This window comes from Hemitrygon akajei, chromosome 20 (assembly GCF_048418815.1).
Source record: "Hemitrygon akajei chromosome 20, sHemAka1.3, whole genome shotgun sequence".
Classification (NCBI taxonomy): domain Eukaryota; kingdom Metazoa; phylum Chordata; class Chondrichthyes; order Myliobatiformes; family Dasyatidae; genus Hemitrygon; species Hemitrygon akajei.
This window is the reverse complement of record NC_133143.1, coordinates 60,251,056-60,275,827: the sequence shown is the minus strand read 5'-3', so window position 1 is coordinate 60,275,827 and position 24,772 is coordinate 60,251,056. Positions and strand designations below refer to the sequence as shown.

The following is a 24,772-nucleotide window of genomic DNA, read 5'->3' as shown; positions in this document are numbered from 1 at the left end:
TCGTTACACCTAGGAACTTGAAGCTGTTCACTCTCTCCACTTCTGATCCTGCTATGAGGATTGGTGTGTATTCCTTCATCTTACCCTTCCTGAAGTCCACAATCAGCTCTTTCGTCTTACAGACATTAAGTGCAAGGTTGTTGCTGTGACACCATTACACTAGTTGGCATATCTCACTCCAGTACACCCTCTCATCACCACCTGAGACTCTACCAACAATGGTTGTATCATCAGCAAATTTAGAGATAGTATTTGAGCTATGCCTAGCCACACAGTCAAGGGTATAGAGAGAGTAGAGCAGTGGGCTAAGCACACACCTCTGAGGTGCACCAGTGTTGATCGTCAGCAAGGAGGAGATATTAACACTAATCCACAGAGATTGTGGTCTTCCAGTTAGGAAGTTTAGGATCCAATTGCATAGGGAGGTACAGAGGTCCAGGTTCTGTAACTTATCAATCAGGATTGTGCAAATGATAGTGTTAAATGCTGAGTTATAGTCGATGAATAGCATCCTGACATAGGTATTCATATTGTCCAGGTGGTCTAAGGCCATGTGAAGAGCCATTGAGATTGTGTCTGCCGTCACAATAACTGGCATTAAAGTTATATAGAATTTTGATCAACTTTTTCCATCCATTGGCTGCCGAGTTTCATTTCCCTTGATATGTCATCTCTAATAGGACTATTAAATAGGTGAACAACAACACACACAAAATGCTGGTGGAACACAGCAGGCCAGGCAGCATCTATAGGGAGAAGCGCTGTCGACGTTTCGGGCCGAGACCCTTCGTCAGGACATAGGTGAGTGAGTTTATCATTGTCCCATGTATGGAGGTACAATGAAAGACTATTTTACACACCACCCATACAGATAATTTCATTACAACAGTGCATTTACACAAAAAACAGAATATAGAATAAAGCATGTCAATTACAGAGGAAGTACAGTACGGACGGACAATACGGTGAGAGGACTTAACGAGTTAAGCAGTAAGTGGAAACATTTACTGTAATAAATTCCAGTCAATACAAAAGTTAAAATCCACCACATTGAGATGCAACAGGACAACTATTGACGTAGAAGGGAGCCTCATAACCGATGTTGGGGAGGGGAAATATACCGTAGTCAGAAAGCCAACGGATTGGAATAAATTAAGCCAATGTTAAGGAAAATATAGATGTTGAAGGTCAACCAATAGTCGAAAGGACGTTCAGAGATCCAACCAATGGGAGGCCGAGGTTGGAGTGACAACTAATGGAAGGGCTGCAGTTGGAAGAACAACCAATAGAAGAGCAACGTTGGGAAGGAAACCAATAGGAGCGGAGTTCGTATGAAAAGCAACCAATGGGTGGCGGAATTTGAGGAGGCCCATCTCTGGGGTGAAGAGGGAATCCTGCCCATGATCGCCTCACATCGAACCGCTCAGCGCCGCCAGTTCACAGGGACAGCCGGCCTTGCGTGCCATGGGCTTGTCAGCCAAGCCGCACCTTTTGGATGGAGCAAAATAAAGACAAACGTGCTTCGTTATGTTGTGAAGAGGGCACGGAGGATTTTTGTAACCGTAGTGTAAAGCTAACAAGAACTTCTCACGGGAAAAACAGCTCCGTCTTTCAGCGAGGTACGGAGTTTTGCTTGTCCCGCCCTCTAATCCTAATAAAATCCTAGCAGCATTTTCCGGCATTGTCGTGGGAGTCGTAAAACACCTCCGCCTGATTGGTGAATTTGAATTTTGATCTCTTTCATGTCCGCCACAACTTCTTGGTTTACGTCCGCAATTCCAGCAAACTGATTGGTTGTCTGCTCATCAATTTCATCGTAAAACCGCCGGGCTCAGTGATTGGTATTCGTCCTGTCAATCATTCACAGGACGTCTCCAACTATCTTTTTCTTTAATTGGCTGAATGCAAGTTTTGCCCGAGAATGATTGGGTTAAGTAATTGTCACTCATCCGGATGATATCCCACCCATCTTTCGGCCGTAGTTTGGCGCATGGATCCCACCTGACGCAAGGGAAACTGGGTGAAGCTTTTTGGGAGTTGACCTCTGACCTGTTTGCGGCCGAAATGGCTCATAGAGATGTTTAAAACTGCTTTTCACCCCTCTCCATCACGTCTGTTCTTTCTTGCCGACAGGCTTTGTTTACAGGAAGTAATCGGAGACCGGACTGATCTCCTGTAAGGAATACCAGTTTGACACTGAACATTTGGGCCACTCAGAGGAAGGCAAAGTTCTGCCAGGTGTAGAGGTTTGATCCAACAACCTGCAGGAAATACAGCATCCCTTCCCACTCCATTTCCCCTGATCAGATCCAGGAACTCTTGACAGAAATCTGAAGGGGTTATTCAGGTTGTTAGAAAGAAGCCTAGAATCAGAATCGGGTTCATCATCACTGACTTATACGTTGTGAAATTTGTTGTTTTGTGGTATCAAAAGCATAAAAACTGTGCACACATTGTCCTTGCGCTCGAGATGTCTGCAGTCGGCTTCGACGACTTCTCAGGCCCCTGCTCCGAGCTGGCCCTGCCACCGCTCTTTGGTGGCAACATCCTGGAGAGTGAGCTGGAGCAAGAGGTGGAGTTCGCGGACGCAGGGCTGAACGGCGACACCGCGGAGGAAGAAGGGGCAGCGAGGCAGCGCGAGCTGTACCGGAAGAAGTACCATGCGCTGCAGCGAAGATGCAAGGAGATTGAGACGGTAAGTCTGTCAGAAGAAACACTTCAACATTTCCTTGCTCTTGAGTGCAAATCCAGCCTCAGAGTGAAGCATGAATGACACAATATTTGAGGAGCTTCGCATTGTGAGGGAGATGTGTGAATACTGAAAACACCCAGTAGATCAGGCAGCTTCTGAAGTGGTAGAACTAAGAGTCAGTGACTTTCTTATAACTAGGAAGTAGTCTAAACAAATCCATTTACAATAGGTCAGAGGTAAAAGAGATGGAGAGTTCTCTGGATATTAAGGAAATTGAGTAAATGGGATAGGGGAGGAAAATAGGTCAATGTTACAAATCAGCCTTGGTCTGAATTGATGGGGGAAGCAGGACTCTGTTACAACACCTGCATTAAAAATGAAATATTGGCTTTATTTGTAAAACACGAACATTGAAACAAGCAGTAAAATGTGTCATTTTGCATCAATGGCCAACTCAGTCTGAGGATATGCCCGGGTCAGTCCACAAGCTTCTGCCACCCACAACTTACTAACCCTAACCCGTACATCTTTGGTCTGTGGGAGGAAACACACACGGTCATGGAGAGAACGTACAAATACCTTGCAGACTGTGGTGGGAATTGAGCCCTTTTTGCTGATCATTGGTACTGTAATAGCATTATGTTAACTGTTGCATCACCGTGACACCAAACCATCTTAACCCCAATTTAAATTGACTGTCAGCTTTGTAAAAAATCACAAAGATTTAATTGCCATTCATGATTTCTATTCCAGGTAAATGAAAAACTCTTGAACAGACTGAAAAATGTGAGGAAGATAACACAGCGGTTAAAGAAGGAACGAAGGTACCATACGTAACACTGTTCTTGCAACCCAGTTACTGCTCACTGAGCAGTGGCTTAAAGAAAGCGGGGAGATCAGCTGGCGTTCCTACTCCTGGTCATGACCCAGTGACCTACAGATTAGGATGAGGTGGGGAAATTACCATGATCCTGCTCCAGATCACTGCAGGATGACACCTGAATTAGAAACAGAATCAGGTTTACTATCACTTACATACTTGTACGTCATGAAATTTGTCATTTTGTGGCAATAATGCAAGACAGACAAAAAGAAATTATCATTATCGCTGTGTCGTACGACGTGGATGATCATGGTCTGCGACCATGATTCTTAGCAAATTTTCCTACGGAAGTGGTTTGCCATTGCCTTCTTCTGGGCAGTGTCTTTATAAGGCGATTGACCCCATCTTTCATCAGAGATTTTCTGCCTGGCATCAGTGGTCACATACGACCACCCACCACCTGGTCCCAGAGCTTCACATTATCCTGTTTACGAGGGCTAAGCAGGTGCCACACCTTGCCCAAGGATGACCTGCAGGCTAGTGGAGGGAAGGAGCGGCTTACACCTCCTTTGACGATGACGTATTTACACCCGAACACACGTAAGAATTAATGTAAGTTACAATAGAAGAATAATGTTAAAAGAGTGAGGGTGGTGTTATGAAATCGTAACGGCAGAGGAGAAGAACCTGTTTCTAAAACGTTGAGAGGAAAAATCAGCTAGGATTCGAGCCATTGTCCTCCCTCATCCATCACTGCTCCGTAGCCCCGAGTTAGAGAGAGGGGGAGGTGATCTGATGCTTTTCTCTGTGCTCGCCAGGTTCCTGATGAAGTGTCTGGACTCTCATGGCGACTCCTATCGAACAGCCCAGCTGACCATACTGCTCGAGGTAATAGATGCTTGCTTGAGCTCCGTGTCAAGCACTATCACTCACCTCTCCCTTCACAACCCTCACCCCCTCCCTGTCTTTGTAAATTTCTTGATTGCCCCCCCCCCCCCCCCACAACCACCATTATCTCTGCAAAATTCTGAAATTCTTGGGAAGTCTAGGCTACTCCCATTTTGGCCTTTATCCCAAGGTTGAAGTGTCTAATACCAAAGGGCATGAAGGTGAGAGGGGGTAGGTTCAAGGGGGATGTGGAGGGTAAGTTTTTCGCTCTGAGAGGGGTGGATGCCTGGAGTGTGCTTCCTGGAATGGTGGTAGAGGCTGTTCAGAAACGTTCGTATAGGCACATGGATGTGAGGAAGATGGAGGGATATGGACATGGTGTAGGTAGGAATGTGTTTGTGTGTTTTCGATTTGCTTTTCAGCTGGTTTGGTACAACATCACAGGCCGAATGGTCTGTGCTGTACTGTTCTACGTCCTCTGCCTGGATCACCCCAGGGATTCTCAGCCTCCCCACTCTACCCCTTTTCCATTCTTCATTAACTTTTATCTATTTTCCCCTTCAGCTGGTTTCCTTCACTGATCTGGAAGTTGTTCTGCGGAGATCGATTTTTCCCAGCTGATCAAAAGAACAATGTTGGGAAGAAGCAGTCCCAATCCCAGTCCACGTGTTGCCCCAAAAGTTGCTGGAAAAAGGGGAGAGAAAAGATAGGCTTGTTGTGGTAATTAATTCCAGGAAATGTTCACCTTTATGGTAGTGTATGGAATTTGTTGCTCTCCTAATTACTCTGCACCATCCTTCTTTTCATCAGCACTTTCCTGGATTTTGCCAGAGAAGGCAGAGGTGAGATGCAGAAGGTTTTCCTACAGTGATACCAGGGAGGGAGTTCCAGGATTCAGTCCCAGTCACAGTGAAAGAACAGCTGGTGTATTTCCGGTTCAGGGTAGTCTGTTCTTCTGCATCTGTGCCCGCTGCAGTAGAGGCGACAGGTGCAGGAGATGTTGTCGGAGTAAACCAGGCAAAGAAACACAGCGCTTTTTGTAGACGGCCTACCCAGCAGCCAGGGAGCACCGGTGGTGCCGGAAGGGAATGGTCAGTCTGCTGGGTTGCCTCAGCCTGGATGATTGTCACACTCCCGGTGTGTCATTGGAGCTGCGCACAGAATCAGGTTTATTATCACCAACCGTGAGCACATATAAAATGAAATAGGTTTTGTAAAAAGAGAGTCGGTAGTGTCCATAGGTCGGTTCATAGTCAGTTTAGAAATCTGATGGCAGAGGGGAAGAAGCTGTTCCTGAATCGTTGACTGGATAGTAAGCCATTGCACTCTCAGTTTATGGATGGTGGAGAGGTGATTTTAGTAAAGTGATACAGACTGAATCTGAGGCAAGATGAGAGTATTCCATTACACTCCTGGTTTGTGCTTTATTGATGTGGTAAACATAATGTATGTTGAAAGCACGTACTATCAACACCCTGACGAGTGGGGAGTATTCCGTCACGGGGGATGTTGGAGGGGTGTTCTAAGTAATGTGACAGATATTGAGTACATGGACTAACAATCAGGTAACTAGAGGGTAATCCATCGTATTCCTGACTTGTGAGTTGTAGATGGTGGAAAGTTAATGTGGATAAATGTGATAGATGTTATGTGTGTGACTTTCCCTCGTTCCATCCCCTTCTCTGGGTCGGGGAGAACATTCCGTCACACCTGTAGATGGCTGTAAGGCCTTGGGACATCAGGACATGAAACACTCACTACAGGGTACTGTTGAATTAGAGTGTTCATTTATTTGTTGTATGCCGTGTCATGTGATGTGGGCGATCATGGTCTTTCCATGGCCATGATAGTTCTTGGTAAATTTTTCTACAGAAGTGGTTTGCCATTGCCTTCTTCAGGGCAGTGTCTTTACAAGTCAAGCGACCCCAACATTACCAATACTCCTCAGAGATTGTCTGCCTGGTGTCAGTGGTCGTATAACTAGGACTTGTGATATGTACCAGCTGCTCGTACGACCATCCACCACCTGCTCCCAGGGCTTCACGTTATCCTGTTTAGGGTTGCTAAGCAGATGCTACTCCTAGCCCAAGGGTGACCTGTAGGCTAGCAGAGGGAAGGAGTATCTTGTACCTTCTTTGGTAGAGATGTATCTCCACCCCACCACCTACTGGTTCAGGGTGTAGAATTGTTCTGTTTCAAGTCAAGTCAAATCACTTTTTATTGTCATTTCAACCATAACTGCTAGTACAGTACAGAGTAAAAATGAGACAATGTTTTTCAGGACCATGGTGCTACATGAAATAGTGCAAAAACTACACTGAACTATGTAAAAAAAAAACACACAGAAAAAACTACGCTGGACTACAGACCTACCCAGGACTGCATAAAGTGCACAAAACAGTGCAGGCATTACAATAAATAATAAGACAATAGGCACAGTACAGGGTAGTAACTTGGTGTCAGTCCAGGCTCTGAGTATTGAGTCTGATAGCTTGGGGGAAGAAACTGTTCCATAGTTTGGTCGTGAGAGCCCGAATGCTTCGGTGCCTTTTCCCAGATGGCAAGAGGGAGAAGAGTTTGTATGAGGGGTGCATGGGGTCCTTCATAATGCTGTTTGCATTGCGGAAGCAGCGTGTAGTGTAAATGTCAGTAATGGCGGGAAGAGAGACCCCGATGATCTTCTCCGCTGACCTCACTATCCACTGCAGGGTCTTGCGATCCCCGATGGTGCAATTTCCGAACCAGACAGTGATGCAGCTGCTCAGGATGCTCTCAATACAACCCCTGTAGAATGTGACAAGGTTCTTGTAGTTTAACTTTCTTATGCTTCTATTTTTGTATACAATACTGTACAAATGTGTTTAGGTACATTTATATACCCAGGGTGCCTAATACGTTCGTTTGCTCAGCACTGTATATTCTGCCTTTCCAGTTGCCAAATAACACTGAATACTACTGAGCTAATACAAAGTTGAGTACTCTTTTTTTTTTTTTTGTTTCTCAACTACCTTCCTATTTTAACCGATATTGGATTATTTAACCAAAATTGGTAATATTGGATCATTTTATCTCAATAAGTAAATGAACAAGTATAATGTTTTTGTGTTATTTATTTAATTGGGTTCTCTTTATCTAGTTTTAGGACTTACATGAAGATCTGATCACATTTTAGGTCATATTAATGCAGAAATAGAGAAAATTCTGCAGGGTTCACATACTTTATAGCGCCACTGTTAATTGTTATCACTGGAATGTTGTAATCTTTTTAGTTGGAGCTAGTTTTATTTTGTATAAAATGACCACAACTTCTTTATTCTTGTATTACTTAAAAACACGATAGTAACCACCAGGTTTCATGCTTCATTCTTGACTTCCAGACCTCTGGATTGCAAAAGCACAAGGAGCCAGCAATACCCAGCCTCTGACCTGATTCTGTAGCTTTGTGTATTTATGTGGCTGGTCCATTTGGGTTTCTCGACACCAGTGATCCCTGGTAGCAATTTAACGAGGACTGGTGTACGGGGCTTCAATGTCTCTATGTATATGTGCAGGACGAGAGCAGCCGAGGAGGTGAGGAAATGCTGTTGGACAACCCCCCAAGCGGCCAGATCCCAGATGGAGAGGAAACCCCAGCAGCCAAGCACAGCTCGCAAGGATCAGACAGTCCCACGCCCAGTGAGGGGGGCACTCACAAGAGGAAGAGAGTAAAGGAAGAGAGAGAGGGCCCAACCAACAAGAGGCATTTGAATTCCTTCTATAAATTCAGCCGTGACCTCCCCAAACAGGTAGGTAGGAGTCCACTGGGAGTATGGACTTTGCAAGCAAATGGGAAGGGATTGGGCATATTGGGATTGTGGTCAGTGGCAGTGAATGTGAGAGGGTCAGGTCCATTGGAGCTATGGACTGTTGGAGTGAATGGGTAGGGGTTGAGATCATTCAGATTGTGAACGGTGGTGGTAAATGAAGAGATTGGGTATAGTGGGAGTGATTGGAAAGAAGTGGTGTCCATTGGGATTTTAGATAGTGGAAGTCATTAGTAAAGAGTTTTGTTCCTTGGAATTTCAGACAGTGGAAGTAAATGGGAAGGAGTTGGTTCCATTGGGAATAAGAACAGTGAAAATGAATGGAAAGAATTTTGGACCATTTGGATTATGGACAGTGGGAGTGAATGTCAAGGGGTTGTTTCCATTGCGACTAACCATTACTTGTTTATCCTGCTCCCCATACCTTGTCCCAGCAGGATTCCAGTGATGAAGAACTGTCACCCAGAGAAGGGGGTGAGGCCCTCTCCCGTCCCTGGAACACTGAGAGCCCCGAAGGGAAGGTTGTGTATGGAGAATACTCCAGCCCTTCTGTCTACCCTGAATTTGACTGAAGCCCTCAATCCTGGACTAGGAGGCATCAGAAGAAGAGGGCTGGGGACTGGCACTTGGAGGCAGGCCAGTTCAAAGGACCTGAACCACCCGCACCTTCCAATATTTTAGGGCCCACCCCCTCAGATCCCTGGCCACATGTTTTGTGACACTGTCAGCAGTGTTCTATGTTAACAAGGTCGTCATTCCAGTAGTATTCGTCTGAGAAAATACCATGCCAAGGGAGGAGGCGGCAGGATGGGCAGCAAAATTGGGATTAGGAGTGCAAAGAATTAGGAGAACAGGCTAGATCTAGGACTGAATCTAAATCTATCTCTCATGTTCTTTCTGTATCTGTCTCACTTTCCCTCCCTCCTCAGCCACTTTTTACCACTCTTTACTCTTGTCAGATGGACATTGTCTTTCACACCTGTCTTTCCTGCTTCCCTTCTCCACTTATGTCTCTCCCATCTTTCTTTCTCTCCATAGACAGAGTATACAGCTCCCTTTATACCAGGAGTTCCCGAGCTGGGGTCCCCAGACCCTTTGCTTAATGATCTTCGTCCATGAGATAAGAAGGGTTGGGTAGAACCTCTGCTCTGTACTGCCCTGTAAGAATCTCTCCAGGTACATGTTAGATGTTCCCTTTACTTCCAACACCTTGAGGGATATCTGTTCTGTTTTTAAACATCAAACAAGAGAAAATCTGAGCAGCACGCACAAAATGCTGGAGGAACTCAGCAGGCCAGACAGCATCTATGGTAAAAAGCACATTCGACGTTTTGGGTCGAAACCCTATGGCAGGACTGGAGGAAAAAAAACTGACATCTACTCCTCGACTTTTTTTCTCCAGTCCTGCCGAAGGGTTTCGACCTGAAACATCAACTGTGCTTTTTATCCATAGATGTTGCCTGGCCTGCTGAGTTCCTCCAGCATTTTGTGTGTGTTGCACTGTTTTTAAACATGTTCTCTCTGCACTGTTAGAGATAATGGTTCTGACCAGTGTAGTAATTTCTTGTTATTGTCCAGTAATTCCTACTTTTCCATCGATCTTTGAAGTAACAATAAGTCAACATTTCAATAACTGTGAACGTGATTGATTGTGGAGGTAAAACCTCATAAATCCAACTTGATTAGACAGAAATATGAACAGTACCCAAGAAAAGTAATGTATGAAATATGTTATTGAATCTTTTTTTGTTGTGTTCTTGCATTAATTTAATAAAAGCAGTTCATTTTTGACATCTTTCAAGTTATTTCTGTGGAGGAGATCCAGGGTGCAGGCGTATTGGGTTCAGAGAGCTCAGTAGTTTCCTCTATGTAACAAATCTCATATCAAGTGTGTTGCAGTTTCATTTTTGACATGATTTACAGATTCTTGTTTTGAGCAGTGTACCACTGTGTGAGATAAAGGAGATTTTTGCTTGTCCTGTTATGGAGCAAAAAATATTGACATAATTCTGCACCATATCAAAAATACAAGTATTTATGACCAGTTGAATTCATCCAGCATTTTTAATCTGTGTTTCCATCTGCAGTTTTTTTTTTGATTTCCAGAAAAGTACTTGTCGGTCATTCTTTTGCCAGCAGGGAAAACAATGGACTGGTTACATTTGAGGTGCTGTCCTTACACTCCTGTATACCTCGGACTTTAGATACAACACTGAGTCATGTCATCTGCAGAAATTCTCTGATGACTCAGCAATAGTAGGGTGCATGATGGGAGGACTGGTGGAGGACTTCTTCGAATGGTGCAAACATCACCTGCAGCTCAACATCAAGAAGACAAAGGAGATGGTGATGAACTTTAGGAAGACTAAGCCTGCACTGCTCCATTACTATTGATGGTGAGGTGGTGGATGTGGTGAGGACCTACAAGTACATGGGGTGCACCTGGATGACAGACTTGAGTGGAGTACCAACACGGAGGCTGTGTACAAGAAGGGCCAGAGTCACCTCTACTTCCTGAGGAGACTGATGTTCTTTGGCATATGTCAGCCTCTCCTTCACATGTTCTACCAGTCTGTTGTCACCAGTACTATCTTCTATGCGGTGGTGTGTTGGGGTATTGGCATCAACAGGGATGATGCCATCAGGCGCAATAAACTGATTAGAAAGGCTGGCTCTGTTATAGGAGTGATGCACCATCAATAACTCACTCTGAGACGTAAGAAGTGAGATATCGGCTTTTATGGACTGGAAGAATGAACAACACTACATCCTGGAGAATGAGGCCGGGCTCAGGCCTCAATCACCTTTATACAGGGGTCTGTGGGAGGAGCCACAGGAGCAGTCCAGACAGGTATATGTAGTTCACCACAAGGAGTCAAACTGGACACACTGGAGGCTGTTGTAGAACAAAGGACCCTGGGAATATCCTGGCAATTCTGGACAATGTTTCTCACCCTTTGCATGCCACCTTGGCTGAACAAAGGAGCACTTTTAGTAATAGACTAAGATAACTGCACTGCTTCAAAGAGCGCTAAATGAGGTCATTCTTATACTTGGCCAATGGGCTCTATAATGAGTCGATCTAGCTGGGGAAGTGATGACCCTCTCCTGTTAGATACTGTTTGAGGTAACTTATTTTTTTATTCTTTCTTACTTATTTTCTAATATTTGTATACAAACTTTTCTATCCAAAAGTTTGGGCACCCCAGTCAAAATTTTAGTTACTGTGAATAGCTAAGCAAGTAAAACATGACTTGATTTCCAAAAGGCATAAAGTTAAAGATGACACATTTCTTCAATATTTTAAGCAAGATTACTTTTTTTAATTTCCATCTTTTACAGTTTCAAAATAACAAAAAAGGAGAAGGGCCTGAAGCAAAAGTTTGGGCACCCTGACACTGAATTTTGTGCTGAGGACGCAGGAGAGGTTTTCTTCTGATGACTCTTCCATGAAGGTCATACACAGTAGAACAGTGCACCACCTCGCCAGAGTCTGCTAAATCTTCCTGAAGGTCTTTTGCAGTCAAACGGGGGTTTCGATTTGCCTTTCTAGCAATCCTAAGAGCAGTTCTCTAGGAAAGTTTTCTTGGTCTTCCAGACCTCAACTTGACCTCCACCATTCCTGTTAACTGCCATTACGAACTGAAGAAATGGCTACCTGAAAATGCTTTGCTATTTTCTTATAGCCTTCTCCTTCTTTGTGAGCATCATTTATTTTAATTTTCAGAGTGCTAGGCAGCTGCTTAGAGGAGCCCACGGCTGCTGATTGTTGGGAGAAGGTTTGAGGAGTCAGTGTATTTATAAAGCTTTGAAATTTGCTTCACCTGGCCTTTCCTAACGATGACTGTGAACAGGCCATAGCCCTAACAAGCTAATTAAGGTCTGAGACCTTCGTAAAAGTTATCTGAGAGCTCAAATCTCTTGGGGTGCCCAAACTTTTGCATGGAGCTCCTTTTTTTTCCCCCACTCTAAAATCGTACAAAACAAAAATAATACACTAATCTTGCTTAAAATGTTGAAAAGAATGTTTCATCTTTATGACTTTTGGAGATCAGTTAATCTTTTACTCACTTAACTATTCACAGTAACAGAAATTTTGACCGGGGTGCCCAAACTTTTGCATGCCACTGTATCTGTGTATAACTGTAATTCCCTTTGGGATCAATAAAGTATCTACCTATTTATTACATTTCTGTCCACATTTCAAAGATAAGGTATAACAATTTCACCAAAATACAGAAGACCATAAGATAGAGGAGCAGAATTAGGCCTTTTGGCCCATCGAATCTGCTCTGCAATTTCATCATGGCTGAAACATTTCCTTTTCAGCCCCAATCCCTGCATTCTCCCCATGTCCCTTCCTGTCTTGGGTGCCCCTCACCATCCAGGACATTCCTTGTTCTCATTGCTACCATCAGGAAGGAGGTACAGAAGTGTCAAGCCACACAATGATGGATGAACAATTTTGTTCCTCTGTCATCCAATTTCTGAATGGACATTGAACCCATGAACACTACCTTACTTCTATTTTAGCACTACCTACTTAATTAATACATATATAATATTCACATTTTTTTCTACATTATGCATTACATTGTACTGCTGCCACAAAGTCAACAAATTCAATAACATGCTGGTAATATTAAACCGGATTCTGATCCTGACTAATAAAGAATCTCTCAATTTCTGCCTTAAATATACCCAATGACTTGGCCACCTGCGGCAATAAATTCCTCCTCATCTCTGTTCTAAATGGATGTCTCTCTATCCTGAGGCTGTGTCCTCTGGCCTTAGGCTCCCCAACCATAGGAAACATTCTCTCACAAATCCACTCAATCGAGATCTTTCAACATTTGAATTCCAGTGAGCACAGGCCCAGAGCCATCAAATGCTCCTCATATGATAAGCCTTTCAACCCTGGAATCATTTTTGTGAACCCCTTTTGAACCCTCTCCAATGTCAGCACATCAGTTCTTAGATAAAACTGCTCATGATACTCCAAGTGAGGCCTAACCAGTGCCTTATAAAGCCTCAACATTACATCCTTTCTTTTATATTCCTTTAGATTCTGTCATTTAACATTATTGATTTCCTACTCTGCTAAGTTCAGTAAATTAACCATGTTTTTCTGCAACAAAGAGTCTGAAATTCATTGCTTAAGATAGCTGTGGAGCCCAAGTCATTGGGTATACTTAAAAGTGGAGGTTGATTGGTAATGGTGTCAAAGGTTACGGGGAGAAGGCAGAAGAAAGGGATTGAGAGGGATAATAAATGAGCCATTGATAGAATAAGGGTGCATAATTGATGGGCTGAACGACCTATGATGTGCAGCTGATACAGACCTGAAAGGGAGAAGGCACAGCGTACCTTCCTAGATGAACCAGGAGCAAGGATGGACAGAGCAAAGAAGTGCCATCAAGGAGAGCAAAGTGACTGGAAGTGTGAAGAGGGTGCAGAACAGTAGGGTGAAGCAGGATCGATAGGAATAAAGGGATCTTGGGGTCAAAGCATATGTGAAGGATGTAAGGAATAAAGTCAATTCAATCCAATTCATTAACGAGCAGGTGTACCTAATAAAGTGGCCACTGAGTGTAGATGTACTCTGATAATAAATTTACTTTGAACTTTGATCCAAACTGATCACTTCATTCTAACAATGCATTGAAACAGTTTAGAACTGTTTAAGAAAGGCTCTAAACAGAAACCTGGAGATTATAGGCTACTCACAGTCCTCAGCAGCCCTGTGTCCACCATGGAGAACTTCAGGTTCCTGGGAACCACCATCTCTCAGGATCTGAAGTGGGAGCAGAACATCAGCTCCATCCTGAAGAAGGCCCAGCAGCGGATGTATTTCCTGCGGCTCTTGAGGAAATACAGTCTGCCTCAGGAATTGTTGCTGCAGTTCTACACTGCAGTCATTGAGTCTGTCCTGTGCACCTCCATCATTGTGTGGTTTGGAGCCGCCACCAAGCAGGATAGAACCAGACTACAGCGCACAGTGAGGACTGCCGAGCGCATCATTGGAGTCTCCCTGGCCTCTATTGTGGACCTGTACTCTTCCAGGTTGAAGAAGAGGGCGGGGAACATCATAAAGGACTCCTCCCATCCTGCGCACGGACTGTTTGATCTGCTTCCGTCTGGTAGGCGCTTCAGATCCCTCCAGTCTAAGACTAATAGGCATTGGAGAAGTTTTTCCCTTCTGCGGTCACTTTGCTGAACAGTTAACTGCCGGTTAACTGTTGGCTAACTATTACTTGGATTGCACTACCTGTATGTATAATCTATATTTTCATTTATATTTATCATTATTATTGTTATGAGCAGAGAGACAACATCTGCCAGAAGTAAATTCCTTGTATGTGCATAGGTACTTGGCGATTAAATTCTGATTCTGATTCTGATTCTGATTCTGAATCTGGTGTTAGTAGTGGGAAAGCTATTCGAAGATATTCTAAGGCGCTGGATATTCAAGTATTTGGATGGACGTGGACTGATTAAGGATAGTCAGCATGATTTCGTGCATGGTAAGTTATGTCTAATCAACCAGTTTTTCAACTGTTATTCCTACCGTAAGTATATTACCTATTATGCAGGCATGGAAAGTTTGGGAATCTGGCCTGGTTCCTAAACTACTTCGGCTGTATCGCTGTTTGGAGAGATTTCTTTTTCTGCCTCACCACAATTCTCCATTCTAATTGTAAACATAGATTTGAGACATGCTTGTAACTATTCCATGTAAAGCCCTGGGGTATTACTAAAGGTTGACAACCTGGATGGAGTAACCAAGTCTTCTGTTCCGAAATATATTTCCATGAAAATAAAAGTTTTTCCAAACTGACAAGTAGCCGGGAGAAATGTGAGAAAAAGTTAATTGCAACACACTTTTAGCTTTCAGCTAATTATAGCCCTCAAGAAATTTTAATTCCAGTTTTGGGAGGAAGCATTGTTTTGATCAATGATCTCAATTTGTGCACCTTGTTGCTTAATACAGTTAACCCTTGCCCGCCTACCATCTCAACTCTAAACAGTCGTCCTGAACCCTGGAGCACCATAGTGAACTTTAAATTCTGTTATTTTCACATAGTCATAGAGCACCACAACACAGGAACAGGCTCTTCGGCCTACGGAAAAGAGATTTCGGGGGTGTTTCGGGTCAAATCTAGTCCAGCTAACTACCACCTCATCCGTTTAGTCTCAGTTATTCATACATTAAAGGACCATACTGTTGATGTTGTCAAATAGTTTGAACTCAGCAATGCCCTATCAAATAGTGGCCAGAATGGGTCTCACAAGGATTATTTGACTCTAGATGTTATTACAGCCTAGCTGCAAAGCTTAATTCTAGAGGTGAGAGAAATTTGATTAAGTGAGACCTGGTAACACTGAAGTCAGTGGCATCAAGAAAGGAGTATTACAGCCCTAAGATTTCATCCTTAAACCAACTGTCTCATCAATGTTCTTCCTTCTATTTTAAGGTCATAAAGGGAGATTTTATTTATTGAGATACCACGTGGAATGAGCCCCTCTGGCCCTTCAAGCTGCAGCACCCAGCACCCAGCAATCCTGTGGTGAACTAGATATACCTGTCTGACTGCTCCTGTGGCTCCTCCCACAGACCCCTGTATAAAGGCGACTGTGGGCTGCTGCTCTCCCTCATTTTCCCCAGGATGTAGTGTTGTTTATTCTTCCAGTCAATAAAAGCCGATGTCTCAGCGTGAGTTATTGATGGTGCATCAAATCCCCCGATTTAATCCAAGCCTCAGTGGACTCTTTCTGCACTTCACGATGCCTCAGTAAAGTAGCCAGCATTGTCATTGATGCACCATCAATAACTCACGCTGAGACTTAGGAAGTGAGATATCGGCTTTTATTGACTGAAAGAACAACACTACATCCTGGGAAAATGAGGGAGAGCAGCAGACCACAGTCGCCTTTATACAGGGGTCTGTGGGAGGAGCCACAGGAGCAGTCAGCAGGGGTCTGTGGGAGGAGCCACAGGAGCAGTCAGACAGGTATATCTAGTTCACCACAGTCATAGACTCCACCCATCCCAGGTGTTTGCTCTGCTCTTCCCTCCCATCGGCTAGGTGATATAAAAACCTCAAATCACGTACTGCTTGGCTGAAGGACAGCTTCTATCCCGCTGTTGAAAGACTACCGATCGGCTCCCTAGTACGATAGAGGAATTGACCTCACAAACCACAGCGTTTTGACCTTGCAGTTTATTGTCTACCTTCATTGCACTTTCTCTGTAAGTGTTACATTTTATTCTGAATTATGTTGATGTTTTACCTTGATGTAATGAATTGATCTGTTTGAATGGTGTGCAAGACAGCTTTTCACTGTACTTCAGTGTATGTGAGTTGTATTTGCTTTCTTGGGTCACAGTGTAGCCTGACACAATGCCTACAGTGCAGAGCAGCAGAAAGCCACAGCGACCAACTCTCTGGCTGGCTGAGTCTGGCTCTGTGGCTCAGACACTCTGGGGGGTGGGGGGAAGTGGAGTGCAGTAGTGACAGGGGATTCCATAGTTAGAGAGGCAAGCAGGAGATCCTGTGGATGTGAGAGACGCCCTGATATTGCCTCCCATGTGCCCGGGTCAAGGACATCTTGGAGCAGGTTCACAGCATTCTAAAGGGGCAGGGTGAACAGCCAGCAGTTGTGGTACGTATAGGTACCAATGGCATTGATAGGGAAAGGGTTGAGGACCTAAAGAGAGAATATAGGGAGTGAGGTAGAAAGCTGAAAAGCAGGATCTTGAGGATTGTAATCCAACCAAACCTGGAGTATTGTGAGCAATCACAAACACGAGAAAATCTGCAGATCAAGCTGAAGTCAAGTTTATTCCCATTTAACAATTTAAGAAGTGCATAAATATTAAAAGTTGTAATGTACGGAACAGACTAACCCGTGACACTTTGAATATGATGCGACAGGGAGTTCAGAAGCTGAATGGCTTGGGGGAAGAAACTGTTTCCCATCCTGACCATTTTTGTTTTTATGCATCAGAGCCTCCTGCCTGATGGTAGAAAGTCAAAGAGGGTGCTGGGTGGAAGGGTGGGATCCTTAATTATACTAAGGGCCCTGCGTATGCAGCACTCCTGATAAATGTCCCCAATAGATGGTAGGGAGACCCCCATGATCCTCTCAGCCGGTCTCACAGTCCTTAGTAGTGACTTCTGGTCCAATGCTCAACTGGTAAGACTCTTGGCAGTGTGGAGGATCAGAGGGGTTTTGGGGTCCAAGTCCATAGGACGCTCAAAGCAGCTGTGCAGGTTGACTCTGTGGTTAAGAAGGTATATGGTGCATTGGCCTTCATCAATCATGGAATTGAATTTAGGATCCGAGAGGTAATCTTGCAGCTATATAGGACCCTGGTCAGACCCCACTTGGAGTAGTGTGTTCAGTTCTGGTTGCCTCACTACAGGAAGGATGTGGAGGGAGGCCAGAGTGGAGAAATAGAGAAGAGGGAAGGTGGAGGGGAGAAACGCTTCCAGACAGTTTGTGTGTGTTACTACTGTATATTTGCAACTTTTTTTTAAAGGACATTCTTTTTTTTAGTTTCTAGCTCCATAATAGTTAAGGGGTTATCATGTTCTCTTGTCCAATCATTAATTCCAAATGTGTTGCCATGTCATATGTATGATTCACTTTCTCTTGCCCAATAATTTATTATTAATATGGTGTCATGTCATATATGTGACAAAGGTGGATGTTATGGACTTGGATTTTCATATGGCCTTTGACAAAAGGCCAAACATGAGGCTGCTTAACAGGGTAAGAGCTTTTGGTTCTACAGCAGGGGTATCAAACTACTGGTCGGCGAAAGAGTCCAATCTGGCCCGCGGGAGGATTTGGGGGTAAAAAAGTACATTCATGACTATTTATTATGTATCAGTACGGCAGCCGTACAGTAGGTGGCAGTTAACCACCCACTGTGCATAAGCACTTACCACCCTGTACTGAAGACTAATAAGGCCCCACTTACGTCGGCAAACACGGTATAAACACGGAGTATTCAGGTAAGTAACACCCATATCAAGGCTGACGCTGTTTGCTGCTGTGGTTCAAAATGCTTTCCAAGAAACGTTGACATCGAAGGTCGGATATTCAACGATAATTGGGAAGATCGTTTTTTCTTCTGTGAGGTCAACGGCAAACCTGTGTGTCTGATATGCTCGCAACAATTGGCTGTGGCTAAAGAGTTCAATATCAAACAACACTATGAGACGCCACACGGAGAAAAATATGACAAGTAGCAGGACAACTCAGGACGCAAAAGGTTAAAGAGCTTGAAGCAGCTCTGAAAAAAACAGCAATCAGGTTCACCAAAAGTTGAGAGATTCATGATGGAGCTGTTGAAGCCAGCTATATTATTGCCAACAAAATAGCTGCTGCGTCAGAGGGGGAATTCGTCAAAGTGTGCATGCTGACGGCGACTGAGCTGGTGTGCCCTGAGAAGAGACAGACTTTTTGTAATATCAGCTTGTCAAGAAATACTGTGGCAGAGAGAATCGGGGACCTTGCAGGAGATTTGAACAGTCAACTAAAAGACAAAGTGAAGTCATTTATTGCCTTCTCTATTGCAATTGATGAGAACACCGACGTGACTGTTGTATCTCAATTGGGAATATTTATTCGTGGTGTTGATGCATCTTTGACCGTCACCAAGGAGTTTGTGGAGATGGTGCCCATGACAAACACCACAACGGCGAACGACGGTTTTCTCCAGCCTCGTCGAAGCCTGGGCAGACAGGGGGTTGACTGCAGTCACACTGTCAGCGTGGCAACAGATGGCGCAACGTCCACGGTCGGGAAAAAGGCAGGTGGTGTTGTGAAACTCAGAGAGAAAGTTCAGACAGAATCCAGAGCAGGAATTCTAGAATTTTCATTGTATTATACACCAAGAGGCGATATGTAGCAGGAGCCTATAAATGGACAATGTCATGGATGTAGTAATCAAAACAGTTAATTTTATTAAAGCAAAGGGATTTAATCATCTGCAATTTGACACTCTTTTGTCCGAATGTAATATTGGAAACAGCCTACCCTACCACACTGAAGTCCGCTGGTTGAGCAGAGGGGTTGTGCTCAAACATTATTTTCAATTGCGTGCAGAAATTGGGCCGTTTATGAACGAGAAAGGGAAGCCAGTGGCAGAGTTAGATGACCCAGACTGACTTCATGATCTTGCATTTCTGGTGGATATAACAGAGCACTTAAATGTGCTTAATGTTAACATGCAAGGCCGCAACAAACCTGTTACAGAATACTACGACAGCATTCGTGCCTTTCAAATTAAAGGGATGTCCTTTTAAAACAGAGATGAGGAGGAATTTCTTCAGCCAGAGAGCAGTGAATATGTGGAATTCGTTGTCAAAAGAGGCCGTGGAGTCCAAGTCACTGGGTATATTTAAGGCAGAGGTTGATCGATTCTTGATTAGTCAGGGCATGAAGGTGTGCGGGGAGAAGACGGGAGATTGAGGTTGAAAGGGAGAATGGATCAGCCATGATGAAATAGCAGAGCAGACTCGATGGGCAAATGGTCTAATTCTGCTCCTGTATCTTATGGCTTTGCATTCGCTTGAGAAGCAGCTATTTCTATTGTTTGACTTTTAACAGTTAATCTGAAACTGGAGAATTCATAGCAGTGGCAAATTTTGCTGCCGATGATAACAATACACAGTTGAATCTTGTGCAGTGACAAAAATATTATCTTTCATACTGTAGTTTCACACAATTTTTGTTAAATTTTTTGTTAATGCTCCATAATAGCATCAAATTCTCTTGCCCAAGAATTACTTGCGAATGTGTTGTCATGTCATACATTTTGATGAAGAGCACCTATTTCTATCTCTTGAATGACATTGTTAAAACATTCCAATATTTAACCTGAAAGTTTATGTAGAAAACAACACTTGCACCAGCCTCTGATAATCTTTATTGTGATATTTCTAATATTTTGGATTTTTATTTAAGACTAAATTAGTTCCATTGTTGAATTCTGGAATAGCACCAAGCAAACACTGAAAATGGAAGGCTGTGTTAATGAGACCAACTTTGTCATTTTGGAGGAGGGGGTCATGGCCATGGATGTCATTGGCCAGAAGATCAATGAGAAAAAGCTCACAGTGAGTATTGACATGATGTTATGCTGGTAGTAAATTTCAGATTGCGCCATAATCAGAAGGTACATGTCATTCATTTGCTTATTCAAGGATAACAAGTTCTGCCACTACTAATCTTGACAATATATCAAAAAAAGATTTGCATATCAAATGTCTGAAGTTACAATAATCCTCAAGGAATGCTAGTAACAAAAGTAAATTATCTTCTACTGTAACAAAGTGGCTGAGCTCATTAATATCAAATTAAATATTTCTGGCGTTCACTGATACTATGATCCATTTATCAGAACATCAACATACAGTACTATACAAGAGTCTTAGGCTCCTAAATATGGGTCTCTATTGTGGACGGAGAGTGGAAAGAGGGCAAGGAGAGGGGAATTATGGTTGGGAAAACAGGAAGGGAAGGTGGAGGGAGCAGGAAGCACCAGAGAGTAAACACCAGAGTAATGATCAATAAACCACTTGTTTGGAATCAAATGACCTTGCCTAGTGTCTCAGGGCTGGGTGTGTCGCACCTGCGTCACCACCGCCCCTAGCACTCCTTCTCTGCACCTCCACACATCTCTCACGGCACTCCACCCTCGTCACTCCCAACACTCTTTTCTCTCACCAGATTTACAAACTTGCTCTCCGCTCCATGTTGACAAAGAGAGTACTTTGCAAATGCCTTGCTATATGTACAGTAGGTGCCTAAGAGTTTTGCACAGTACTGTATCTGCAAATAAAACTATTACTTTGTATGAAGCAACACAGACAAAATGCTGGAAAAAGTCAGCAGATCAGGCAGCCTCTATTGAGGCAAATGAACAATCAACATTTCAAGCTGAGACCCTTCATCAGACTCAATAGATGTTGCCTGATCTGCTGAGTTCTCCCTGAATTTTGCATACATTGCTGCAGATTTCCAGCATCTACAGTCTCTCTTGTGTCACTTGTTTGTGTCAGTGATTTTCACTCCAGCAACTTGATGATAATGGGAACATTTCTGAACTGGAACCCAACTCCCCTCATTGCCTTCTTGGATTTTTTCCATGGGTCTGAATTTCAAAATGAGTAGCAAAGGCTTCCTGCAGGAACAAAGTAATCAGAGCAAAGTGATAACTGGGAGGGAAATAAATACAAATGTCTTTTAAGTACTGCTTAGAAAAATAGGTTCCTCTGTCCAGAACAGATGGAGAAAGCATCAAGATAAACACCTGAGATCAATCTTTACCATTCAGGTATAAACTACAGCTTCAGTTAAAAATGTAATAGATCTTTCACAGAAACCAAGTGGTATTCAAATGCTGATCATTACATCATTTGTCAGAACAGGAACCGGTCAATGAGAAATAAAAATTCATTAGTCCGAGCTCGTGCAAACTGCTTGTTCAATTATGGATTTAGAGGGGGCACAAATAAAATGTTGCTTATGACATTTTTACATGCTTTGGGTTGCTTAATGCATTTATTTCCTCAGAAATAAGTGTGGTTATCACCAATAAATTGAATCATCCATTGGGGAAAATGACATCAAATGCCAAACTTTACATCATCACCTCTGTTACCTTGAGCAACCAAACAACTTTATTCTGATATTTAATTATGGGATATTGAATGAATGGTGAAATCTAATGTGGTTTCTGTGTGAAAATCGGAGAGCATCACACAGCATCGAAGCAGGCCCTTCGGCCCATCATATCTATGATATACCTTGTACCTACCCACAGTAATCCCAGAAGAACATAGAACAGGACGGCACAGCAACAGGACTTTTGGCTGACAATGTTGTGCCGAACTAATTCTGTCAATAATTAAAAGCCCACTAAACTAGTCCTTCCTACCTACACAAATCCATATCTCTCCATTCTCTGTACATGCATGTGCCTCTCTGAGAGCTTCTTAAATACTCCCATCATATTTGTTTCCACAACCAAGCTTGGCAGCGCTCTCTAGGTAACTCCCAGTCTGCGTTTTAAAAAAAAATATTAAAAAAATATAATTTGCCCTGCTCCTCTCCTTTGAACTTGCTGCCTCTCACCTTTAATATATACCCTCTAAAATTAAACCTTTTGACCTTGGTGAATAGGATATAAGCTGTCTATCTACACCCTTCATAATCTTATAACTTCCTATCAGGTCTCCCCTCAGCTTCTGCTATTCCAGTTTGCCCAATCCCTCTTCATAGCATAGGCAGCATCCTGATAAACCTCTCCAGAGTCTCCACATCCTTCCTGTAATGGACAACCAGAATTAAAGGCAGTATTTCAGATGCGGGCTAACCAGAGTTTTATAAAGATCCAACATAACTTCCTGACTCTTGAACTCAATGCTGCTATTGACAAAGACTAGATTGTCATATGATTAAAATTTTTCCTTTATTAATTGAAGTTTCTATTTCATTAGGTTTCAGCAATAACATTGTTTGACCCAGTTTATCTCTTAAATAAGCCCTTAATTGGAAATAACAGAAAAGAGTGTTATTTGATATTTTATATTTATTCTTTAATTGGTCAAATGACATTAATATACCTCCTTCAAAACAGTCTCCTATATATCTAATCCCTTTTGAAACCAGTTATAATATATATAAAACTAAATTATTTGCCATTATTTAAAAAAAATTCAAGAGGATCTTGATAAATGGATGATGTTACCAATAACATTAATAGGTAGAGTCAATGCTGTAAAAATGAATATATTCCCTAGATTACAATATTTATTCCAAACACTATCAATATAATTACCGCAGAAGTTCTTTCAAGAGTTAAATAGATGTGTGAGGAAATTCCTTTGGAAAGGTAAGATGTCAAGAATATCGTTGGAAAAATTGACATGGAAATTTGACCCAGGAGGGTTACAATTACCAAATTTTAAGAATTATTACAAAGCATATCAACTTAGATTTATTGCATCTTTTTTTGATGAAGATAAACCGGCATGGATTAGAATAGAATTAGATAAAATAGGAGAAAATATACCAGAAGATTTTATATATAAATGGGAATCGACATGGATACGGGAAAAGAAAGAATCGCCTATACTAATGGTCTCGAAGCTCTTCGTTTTTTTTTTTTGATTCCAGACCTAACCAATTCCCCTCTACCACCACTCTCCTCCATCTAGCGGAATTAGTTCTTACTCTCAATAATTTCTCCTTTGGCTCCTCCCACTTCCTCCAAACCAAGGGTGTAGCCATGGGCACCCGTATGGGTCCCAGTTATGCCTGCCTTTTTGTTGTTTTTGTGGAACAGTCCATGTTCCAAGGCTATACTGGTATCCATCCCCCTCTTTTCCTTCGCTACATCGACGACTGCATTGGCGCTGCCTCTTGCACGCATGCTGAACTCGTCAACTTCATTAACTTTGCCTCCAACTTTCACCCTGCCCTCAAATTTACCTGGTCCATTTCCGACACCTCCCTCCCCTTTCTTGATCTTTCTTTCTCTCTCCATCTCTGGAGATGGCCTCTATACTGATATCTACTATAAGCCTCTACTAGACTCTCACAGCTACCTGGACTATTCCTCTTCCCACCCTGTCTCTTGCAAAAAGGCTATCTTCTTCTCACAATTCCTCCGTCTCCGCCGCATCTGCTCTCAGGATGAGGCTTTTCATTCCAGGATGAAGGAGATGTCTTCCTTTTTTAAACAAAGGCGCTTCCCTTCGTCCACAATCAACTCTGCTCTCAAATGCATCTCTCCCATTTCCCGCACATCTGCCCTCACCCCATCAACCTGCCACCCCACTCGGGATAGGGTTCCCCTTGTCCTTACCTACCACCCCTCCAGCCTCCAGGTCCAACATATAATTCTCCGTAACTTCCGCCACCTGCAATGGGATCCCACTACCAAACACATTTTTCCCTCCCCCCCCCCTTCTGCTTTTTGCAGGGATCGACTCCTACATGACTCCCTTGTCCACTCGTCCCCCCCATCCCTTCCCACCGATCTCCCTCCTGGCACTTATCCTTGTAAGCGGAACAAATGCTACACCTGCCCTTACACTTCCTCCCTCACCACCATTCAGGACCCCAGACTGTCCTTCCAGGTGAGGCGACACTTCACCTGTGAGTTGGCTGGTGTGGTATACTGCGTCCGGTGCTCCCGGTGTGGCCTTTTATATATTGGTGAAACCCGACGCAGACTGGGAGACCGTTTCGCTGAACACCTACGCTTGGTCCGCCAGAGAAAGCAGGATCTCCCAGTGGCCACGCATTTTAATTCCACGTCCCATTCCCATTCTGATATGTCTATCCATCGCCTCCTCTATTGTCAAAATGAATCCAAACTCAGGTTGGAGGAACAACACCTTATATACCGGCTGGGTAGCCTCCAACCTGATGGTATGAACATTGATTTCTCTAACTTCCGTTAATGCCCCTCCTCCCCTTCTTACCCCATCCCTGATATATTTAGTTGTTTGCTTGTTCTCCATCTCCCTCTGGTGCTCCCCC

At 43.4% G+C, this 24,772-nt stretch overlaps 2 protein-coding genes across 4 annotated transcripts in view; both read left to right on the top strand.

Annotated features, from left to right (window-relative positions):
• The first annotated feature begins 1,302 nt into the window (after nt 1-1,302).
• tfpt (TCF3 (E2A) fusion partner) lies at nt 1,303-9,997 on the top strand. Of its 2 annotated transcripts, XM_073024407.1 has the most exons (6): nt 1,303-1,619; nt 2,134-2,695; nt 3,446-3,516; nt 4,334-4,403; nt 7,955-8,188; nt 8,641-9,997. In XM_073024407.1, exons 2-6 carry the CDS (start codon nt 2,471-2,473, stop codon nt 8,776-8,778), a joined length of 738 nt encoding a protein of 245 aa, XP_072880508.1. In that variant the 5' UTR covers nt 1,303-1,619; nt 2,134-2,470; the 3' UTR covers nt 8,779-9,997. The 2 variants fall into 2 exon arrangements, with proteins under 2 accessions (XP_072880508.1, XP_072880509.1); XM_073024408.1 differs by having other exon boundaries at nt 1,309-2,695; nt 8,644-9,997.
• Nucleotides 9,998-16,328: 6,331 nt separating this feature from the next.
• Nucleotides 16,329-24,772, top strand: part of LOC140713836 (ornithine decarboxylase-like) — a 30,642-nt gene continuing 22,198 nt past the window's right edge. Inside the window, exons 1-2 of one of the 2 annotated variants that reach the window (XM_073024405.1) lie at nt 16,329-16,457; nt 20,220-20,337. In XM_073024405.1, coding sequence (XP_072880506.1) covers nt 20,239-20,337 — 99 coding nt within the window. In that variant the 5' untranslated portion in view covers nt 16,329-16,457; nt 20,220-20,238. Of the gene's footprint in view, nt 16,458-20,185; nt 20,338-24,772 lie in introns of both variants that reach the window. The other variant, XM_073024406.1, reaches the window with a different exon arrangement.